Source organism: Panthera pardus, unplaced genomic scaffold (genome assembly GCF_024362965.1).
Source record: "Panthera pardus isolate Hobbes unplaced genomic scaffold, ASM2436296v1 HiC_scaffold_3, whole genome shotgun sequence".
Lineage (NCBI taxonomy): Eukaryota > Metazoa > Chordata > Mammalia > Carnivora > Felidae > Panthera > Panthera pardus.
This window is the reverse complement of record NW_026526876.1, coordinates 35,195,327-35,204,202: the sequence shown is the minus strand read 5'-3', so window position 1 is coordinate 35,204,202 and position 8,876 is coordinate 35,195,327. Positions and strand designations below refer to the sequence as shown.

At 56.7% G+C, this 8,876-nt stretch overlaps 1 protein-coding gene across 2 annotated transcripts; it reads right to left on the bottom strand.

Annotated features, from left to right (window-relative positions):
- Positions 1-817: 817 nt before the first annotated feature.
- On the bottom strand, positions 818-7,406 carry ORMDL3 (ORMDL sphingolipid biosynthesis regulator 3). Of its 2 annotated transcripts, none has more exons than XM_019416038.2 (4): positions 7,276-7,406; positions 3,769-3,968; positions 2,898-3,049; positions 818-2,477 (listed from the first exon to the last, which is right to left on the bottom strand). In XM_019416038.2, the coding sequence occupies exons 2-4, from the start codon at positions 3,940-3,942 to the stop codon at positions 2,342-2,344; spliced, it is 462 nt and encodes a 153-aa protein (XP_019271583.1). In that variant the 5' UTR covers positions 3,943-3,968; positions 7,276-7,406; the 3' UTR covers positions 818-2,341. The 2 variants fall into 2 exon arrangements, with proteins under 2 accessions (XP_019271583.1, XP_019271581.1); XM_019416036.2 differs by having other exon boundaries at positions 3,769-3,963; positions 7,276-7,393.
- Between the last annotated feature and the right edge of the window lie 1,470 nt (positions 7,407-8,876).

Here is an 8,876-nt window from a genome sequence, read left to right as displayed (position 1 = left end):
CACCCCCACCCCCAGGACTGGGCCCAGGGAGGTGTACTGCTCCTCCCAGCACTGTGTGGGCCTCACTCAGCAGACGTGGGCAAAGACCCTGCACTCTTCCCAACACCCACTCCAAACACACTGTGACGCTGGCCCAGAGCCAGAGAGAAGCCCGGCCTGCCTGAGGCAGCTCCTCCCATCTACCTGGGACTTTGCACCTGTCCTAGGAATAGCACGTAACACTGCCACAGCTCACACTGAGCGGTCAGAACCTCAAAGATCAGAGTTCCTCCACTAAAGGACTCCTCCCCTTTCCTGGCCCCAGGAGCCTAAATAAGCCCTGGGGGGCTACCTCTTCCTCTCCCACTCATGCTCACGGCAGAAGGGAGGAAGCATGAAGATTCCTCCAAAGACAGAGAGGCCAGGAGGAAATGCAGCCCTCCCAGGGAAAGAGCACTAGGGGGAGAGAAGTGAGAGCTGGGAAAGGCATTCTGAGGAAAGGGCTGGGCACCCCTCGGGACTCCGCCTTCATTTATGAAGTCATTGCCCAACTGACCCCCTTCCAGGCCACGCACAAGCCATCACTCAGCCAGCCCACGGAGACCAGAGGTAGAAGTTCTGACAGATGAACCGCCAGGCCAGGTCACAGAGCAGGATTCTGCTGCTGCCTCTGCCAGTTCCCATCAGCCCCTCAGGCTCTCTCCCGCTCTCTCCCCTGGGAGCAGCAGGAAGACCAGCAGCCCCAGAGCCCCTCACACTGCCCTCAGCAGGAACTGCTGCCCAAACCCCTGCCCCCTCCCCCAGGGCCCTCCAGGAAGCAGAGGCCAGACTCAGGGGAAACAGGAACACATTGTCCTTTATTTGCGTTTCTCAGAATACTGTACAAAGGGAGTAAAAATCCTATTCACACGTTGCTTAGAAAGATTTCGAGGTGAAAGTTCCCTATGATACATGGGGTGGGGGGTAGGGGGGCCAGGAGGCAGGAAACAGGACCAATGTCCTCCCCTCCTCCCTCAGGGCCCTGGAAGGGGGCACAGGCACCCACACCTTTTCAAAAGTAACCCAGACCCTGGTCAGATTGGGGAGGGGAAAAAGGCGGCTCCTCTCCAGCCCACACTCAGGCTCCTGCCCATCTCCCGCCCTCAGGCTGAGGAGACAGTGCCCGAAGGTCACTCCTGGCTCCTTCTACTACCCTGCTCGAGCAGGGACCATTCTGTGGCCCACCCACCCCATTGGCCTACCCACCCCATTTGGGGGCGGCCCCATAGCCCCACATGTACACACAAGAGGCCCCGTCCAGCTCCAGTATGCATGAGGAGGCTACGAGGTGAAGGTTGCAGAAGGGCCCCACCATTCATCATTTGTCCCGGTTTCCCCACACCCCTCACACCCCTGCACCAGTGTCAAAGCGGACATGTGCTAACGTGCTAACGATGACTCATGGGCCTCTTCCACCCCTCTCCACTCCTCACACTAACCCCGGAGCTGTAACCCCCACCTCCGACCCCGCAGCCTCCCTTCCGATTATCACCACCATGCCTGGGGAAATTAACTCTCCGAGCCTGACCACTTCCCAAAGGAGGAGGCTGAGTCTGGCTTCTATCCCCACACTCCTCCCTTATACCAATCTCTGTGGCTACACGGCCCCTTCCTCCAAGTCTCAATTCACTGTCCCCATCCCCGCCCCCCAAACCATCCTCCCCACCTCCACCAGGCCCAAGATGAGAGTGGCCATGGCCCCCTCGTCTCTGAGACCAGGCCATCCACACCCAGCCCCACCATCCCTCTCCTTACCCTCCCCGCTCCCATCCAGTGCCCCGGGTGGGCTGTAGGGGAGCTGCCAAAAGCATGAGACTTGCAATAGGCAGTTCTCTACCCAGAGGGATGAGGCATCGTCGTGCACTTGCTTTTACACATACGAGCACACACTGAGTGTCATACTAAAAACTTAAGAATAAAAGTGAACCAATCTAGAAGCTGTACCGTCCCCCCTGCTCCTCTTGCAGGGGTTAAAGTGCTTTAGCAGTCTGAGGATGAGCAAGTGAGCAGGGGGTTTCTCCTGTCCCAGCCTCACAGGTTGGGAGCCCAGCCCGTCCCATGACTGCCCCCACGGAGTCTCTATCCAAAAGGCAAAAGGAAAAGATCAAAAAAAATCAGAAAGGGTCAGAGACCTGGGGGGCCCACCTGAACCCCACTACAAGCTACGTCAAGTCGGCTACCAGGGAAATTGGAAGGGGAAACTAGGGCCCAGAGGCTCGACCCCCATCTCTAACAGGATCCAGAGGCTCCTTCTGTCTTCAGCTTCACAGCGTAGGCCTCTACCCCTCCCCTACCATCCCAGGCAGGGGAAGGGGCGGCACCCTCAGTACTTATTGATTCCAAAAATCCGGACTCCATGGAGCTGGGGCAGCTTGGGGATGAGCACACTCATCAAGGACACAGTGTTGAGGATGAAATGGATCTGGTCGTACTTGGTGTAGAAGCTGGTGAGGAAGTACCTGGGTGGGAAGGTTGGGAAGAAGCATAAGACTCTGTTTGGAGGACCCTTCCTCCCTCACTCCTGGGTGGGGAGTGGCAGATCCCCAACAGGTGTGGAGTTATGGGAAAGACCCCCAGAACAGAAGTAGGGTGGCAAGATCTCCCCAGCTAGAGGTCCCTCCCGACCCAGTCCCCTTGCTTTATCCCAGGTCTGTGGGCTTACGTCACTGGCAGGAAGGAAGGCCCATTTGGTGAAACACAGGGCCAGAGAGGCACAAGGCCTAAGCCCAGCAGAAGAGCCGGGGATGCTCCAACTTCCCTGCCTCTGCTCATGCCCATGCCAAAAGCCAGAGCTGGGGACGGGTTTAAGCCTGGCAGGGCCCAGGGTTCCCCAGGCCTTGGCCTGCCTGCTGGCGTCCTCCTCCACCCAAGGCACTCACAGCACGATGGGCGTGATGGTTAAGAATTTCCGAGACGCTGTGAACTGGACCCCATAGTCCATCTGCTCCCAGTGGGTTAGCAACCTCGCCTTGCCCTGGTCCGGAGTCTCGAAGGGTGTCCCCTTCACCGTGTGCAGGAAGATGTACATGCCCTGGAGGAAGGGGACTTCATTAGAGGACACAAAAGGCAAAAGGCCCTCCAGCTCAGCTCCACCACCCCAGTCAAAGAACTGTGTTCTGGGTTCTGTGGAGCCTCCCTCTGAGGGGCAGAGGGATGTGGGCTGGAGGTCAGGATGGGGCAGCTGGGAGCCTGGCAGGAGAAGAAGGGAGCCCACCGGGTGAGAGGACAGCCTGGCATGAGGATAAGGCATGGAGAGAACTCAGCTGCAGAAGTGCCCGTCTGGCCCAGTGGTAGCTTCCCTGTGCCAGCTGGGCAGGGATGAGATGACGGCCCCTGCTTGCCTACCAAAGAGTATAAGCTAGCAGGCAGGAGCTGAGGGAGCAGAGGGACCAGACTGGAAGATGGCTGGGGATCCAGACTTGGGAGAGGGGCATTTCTGTGCCAGGATGGGCGCCTGGGTCCTGGGGACTCTCTGGAGGCCTTAGTTCAGTTCCCAGCGGGCCTCCCTCCAGGTCCACATCCTGAAGGTGTGGACAAATCTGCAAATTTTAGTCCTCTTATCAGAGTGCACGTGGCTGGCACCCAGAAGTGGGGACAAAGCAGAGATGAGAGCTGGGTCCGGGCTTGGGTGACAAATGTTGTCAGCGTGTCACCTTGACATCTGGCCCATGTTTGGGGGGCTCCTTCTACTCCTCCGCCCCACCAAAGAGCAGCCCACATGGTCGGGACGGGCAGCAGGCAGGCCCTCACCATATTATGGATGAGGTTGGTGAGGGTCCAGACAACAGGGACGCTCACAAAGGGGATGCTGAGCAGCACGACATGGAGAAGCCCGATGGCCAGCACGTAGGACAGCCAGATGCCGCGGCTGTTCATCACCCGCGTGTTGGGGTTCACCTCACTGTGTGCCGTGCCCACATTCATCCTGCTGCCCCTCTCCTGCCGCTGCTCTGCAAACAAGCAGCACAGGTGAGACAGGTCACACCACTTTCCCTGCCCCCTCGCCCCATCCAAATCCCACAGGGAGGGAGGCGCTGCCTTCCCCAAGAACTCCACGCAGTTCTGCTGCTTTGATTCTCAAGCAAAGAGGACAAAGAAAGTCCGCGTGGACTTAGCTCCATTGGTTTCCCACTGCCGGGCTGGGATAAACACCAGGCTGCCCTACACATTGTCCAATCGGGACAGAGCCCCTCAAGGCACCAGGACTGCCTCAGTGGATAGGTCATCAAGAGCCATCCAGCCCAGAGCAAAGAAACCATTGCCTGTTCCCCAATCTCATCCTCCAGAGCATTCTGATGAGGACCCTCTTCCCACCAAGCTCAGGGGAGGGGAGAAGAGGACTGTCCCCTCAGAATCACTCAATATAACCCCTGCTGGACCGTCTTGCTGAGGGCCTGATAAGGGGCATCTCCTACCCGTGTTCCCACCACCATTAAAATTAACAAAAGGCGGTGGGGTGAGAACAGGCAGCAGTGAATGAAATATTTGGGGGTCACTGCTTCTACCCATCTCCCCTAATTATCCAATCCTGGGTCTCTCCCAACCCTGATCCAGGAAGACAGGTAAGTTGCGGGGGTGGGAGGAAGGAAAGAGAAAACAACAGACTAGGGACAACCTCTGCCCAGACTTGGAGGCCTCCTTCTTGGTGACACAAAACAACCCATGCAAGATGTTTTGTCCATCTGGCAGCCACTCAAGCTAACCCTTGTGATGCCGCCCACTCTGCTGCCAAACCACCAGGGCCCTTTTCCCCAACACAGGAGAGGTGAAAATAGAGAACGTGGCCAACATCTACAGTTCCAACGGGCAGCTGAAACCCACATCAACACACCCTGCCCAAGGACACAAAACTACACCTGGGGCCTCTCTCCTGCCCCTTTCCTCTCCGCCCCACCCATCCTCACCTCAGCCTCTTTTCCAAGCCCCTGTTTCCAGGTGTAAGTTACCACCATGCTCCCCCTTGCCCAGTTCCAATGGCACAGCCCTGCAGCAGGAGGAACCAGGAGGGCTGCCCTTGATGCCCAAGAAACAATGCAAGCCAGCTGCATTCCTGGATGCACATAAAGAGGGGAATGAGCAGCCCCCTTGTCTAGAGCTCAGCTGTTCCAAATCCTTAAGGGCCCTGTAACCAGCAAGAGTTGGGAACAGACTGTGCCTTTCTACTGGCTCACCTCCCTAGGTGAGGGGAGGTCCTGCCTGGTAAAGACCCTAAGGTCATCACCATGGTAACAACCCCATCTTCCCTGGGGATGCAGAAAGGGCTCCCAGATGGAGGTATCCTGAAAGTGCCCAGAAGGCCGCCTCCTTCACCCTGCTGCAACAAATCCCCTCAGAGTCGGTTGCTATCTATCTCTGGCAAGGATCACAGCCAAGCCGTGTGGGAGCCAGGATTCTCAAGGATCAGTTCCTTACTTCCAGAATAATGACAACAAGTTTCCTCTTCTCAGAGAGCCCCAAGCTAAGAGACCTCAAGGGAAATGTGACCCACAACACTCTCTCCCAACATGCAAACATGCGTGAGATGTCCCAGGGTGCATCCTGGAAGTAATGCTCCTGAGGCCCATCAGCTCAGCCCATTAGGCTGGATAATTGGGCCTAACAGAAACCCAAGGAACTAGAAAACCAAGACTAAATCAGTTGTTTACGTTCCCAGGGACTTGGAGCTTCAGTTACCCTAACATGGCTCTTGGGACACCTACTACACCTACTACTACGCAAAAGCCTGGGACGCTGGGGAGCTGGCTAGGAAGTGAGGCCTCTGAAGGACTTACTAGTAAGGAGAGAGGCAGAGTCCCCCAAGTCAGACCAGAAACTGCTTGCCCCTCCCCCTTCTCCCTAACCTAGGCCTATAAAGGTGTGGTAGTACAGAGACCTGTAGCTGTCCCCCCGTATTTTATCCAGCAATACCACAGGCCTTGCTGAATTCCAGATCATCCTACACTCCTTTCTGGCTGAACTAGGGCATCCAATGAAGCCTGATGAGTCCAGGAGGGGCCGAGACCTAGGACCTAAACTGATACCCTTGGAAGTGTCTTCCTGAAGACTGAACACTAGCTCCCCTGACAGCAGAAATCCCAGAAGACCCTCAAAAAGACAGGAGAAATCAAGAAACTAAGAAAAAGGTTGGCAGCCAGGAAACACTCTTAAGAGGTTTGTGTGACTAAGGGTACATATCACTTCCATGAGTAAAAAAACAAAAACAAAAACCAAAAAACAATTGCCCCTCACCCAGAAGGGGAAAAATAGGGAGAAGAACCCAGTAAAGTAAGTCTACAGCAGCTGAGGCTGAAAAGTTCTGGCCGCGGTAGCTGGCAGGTGGCTGCCGTGGCAGTGCCTGATGTGGTTTCATAACCCGTCTCAAACCAAAGCCTGCAGCAACTCTGTTCTGTTAACTACTCTCTTGCTGGTAGCTGTTTTCTACTCCTTCCCTCCCTTCCCCCCTTGGCTCCACACACAAATATCCCTGTCCCAGTCTGGCACCTAAGCCCAGGCCACAGTGCGCCCCAGCACAGCTGCCAGGTGCTCGCTTCTCACTCTTTCCCCCAAGTAAGGGCAGCCCCTTAAGCAGCAAATCTTTTGCCTTCTAGAAGAAGAGCACAAAACATCCAAGCCCACAACCCGGACCCCAACAATGGGGTCCCTGGCATCACTCCACAATGCCATTTTCATTCTCCCCACCGCCCAACCCGCGGGGCCACAGTCGCTCACCTCAGCTCTGGCCCAGCCTCCCGGACTGGGGAGGGCGGTGGAAATGGAAAGACTGCAAGTACCGGGGCGAACCCCCACTAGCAGGGGAAGAGGGTGAAAAAGAGGAGGTGGAGTCTTCGCTATTGTTGGGATTATCCGAGCGGGACTCAAGCCGAAGAGGGGCCTCCCGCTCCGCTCCCCAGCCTAGGACCTCGCACTTCAAGCCCAGCCCGGTCCGGAGCCCCACCCCCACCTCCACGCGTTCACCCAGCCCTGGAGGCGGCCAATTTATCCCCGAAGCCCAGCCTCTCCCCGCCCCCCTCCTCCAGCCGGAGCACTCCCCCACGACGGCCCAGACCCGGTCTCCTGCCCCCACTTTCCCCTGTGGGCATCCCTTCGATTAATGCACCCCCTCGGCTGATGCACCCCCTCCACCTCCGCTCACCCTGCCCGGGTCCCCTTCAGCCCCGGGCGCCTCCCCAGCAGCCCCCACTTTCTTTCCCACCCTGCCTCTAGCCCCAAGAGGAGGCTTCTGGTTCGGCCACCGCGAAGCCACTCGCCGGGACTCACCGCACAGGGCCGGCGGTCGAGGGCCCAGGAGGGGTGCCCGGGGGCGGGGGCCGCTGCTGCTCCAGCAGCTGTAACAACCCGCGGCGGCAGACACCCCGCTGGCAGCTCGGGCCGAATCAGCGCCCCGCGCCGGCCCCCGCGACGTCACCGCCCAGCGCCGTCCCACCCAGTGCTTCCTGGGAGTTGTAGTTTCTCAGCCTGCCTGCGTGCGGGGAGGGGGACCGGTGCCTCCTGGGAGTTGTAGTTTTCTGCCTCTGCTGCAGTCTTGGCCTCGCTGGGGCTGCTGGGCCAGACGTTTCAGTAGCCCAGGAAACTAACATCAGATGGTGGTATTGCTTTGGGGTGTAACAATTACCGCTTTTGCGTCAGCGCGCTCCAAGTGCGGTTTACTCTTGCTTGGTTTTGAGATCAGGAAATTCAGAGTTTTAAGTTGCCATAGGTCCCTGCTGGGTCCCAGCATAGACCAGAGCCCAGAGATTCTGACCCGACGTCAGTGTTTTTCCACTTAACACCTAACTGGCTCAGCCCTGGCCGCAGATTAGCTTCAAGGGAAACAGACTAGCAGGCCCGTTGCCCTGCCAGGCCTTCCTGGAAGCTGGCTTCTCACTATGTTGGTTAAGATCAGAATCCAGAGGGCAGATAATGTAGCCAATGGGCAGCATTTGTCCAGAGACTGGTTACTCTTCATTTAACTTGAGCCAGGCTGGCATGGGCCAGGCCACATCCTTGGCCTCCCCATGTGAGGCCTCAGAAGAGGACCTCTTGGGAAGACTCCTTGATGAATAGTTAGGAGCCTTAATTCCAGTCCCAGGTCAGCTTGTGTGGCTTTGGGTGGGAGGCTCCACCTCTGGGCAGCAGGTTTCACAGCTGCATGCCCCAAAGGCAAGGGTACAGATTTTATTTCCAGGCCAGCATAACATAGGCACACCTTTACCAGCAGCGTGACCCCGAGCAAATAACTTGTCTTCATCTCCAATTCTACACCTGTGAAATTCAAAAGAATGTATGTAAAGCACCTGTTGCATGGTAGGAAGCTACTCTGTAGGAAGTTGAACTAAATGGCTTCCCAGGTCTCCTGGGTCAGTCCCACTCTTCATGCCACCAAAAGGGGCTGGTTTAAGTGGTTTTCATTGCCCCCACCCAGCTTCTAAGTCCACTCCGTATGGCAGGGCTGGAATAGCAGGATCAGATGACACCGTGACATGCCAGCCTGGTGGGCTGTAAACACACCTGAAATAAATGTGAGGGGACAGAAAGGACAGGGAGGCTGGGGAGCACTTCTCTCAGACCTCACCTACCCTTCCCCAGGAGACTGCCAGGAAACAGCCTTCACAAGTTGGAGGGGGCCCCCAGAGGCACCTAGTGGGCAGGAAGCAGGTGGATATCTGAACCACTTGGAGCAGAAGAACAGGAATCTTCTCAAATATTTCCAGGGCCAATGACCAAAGAGCACTCATCCCAAGACCTAAATAATCACCCCAGAGTCTGAAAAAGTTCTACCTTATACAGAAGTTTCTCCTGCCTCACCCATTTTGTGTAATCAGCCTTCTGAAGACATGAGCCAACAACTGAGTGTTGGCCTTTCTACAGAAACCTCCCAG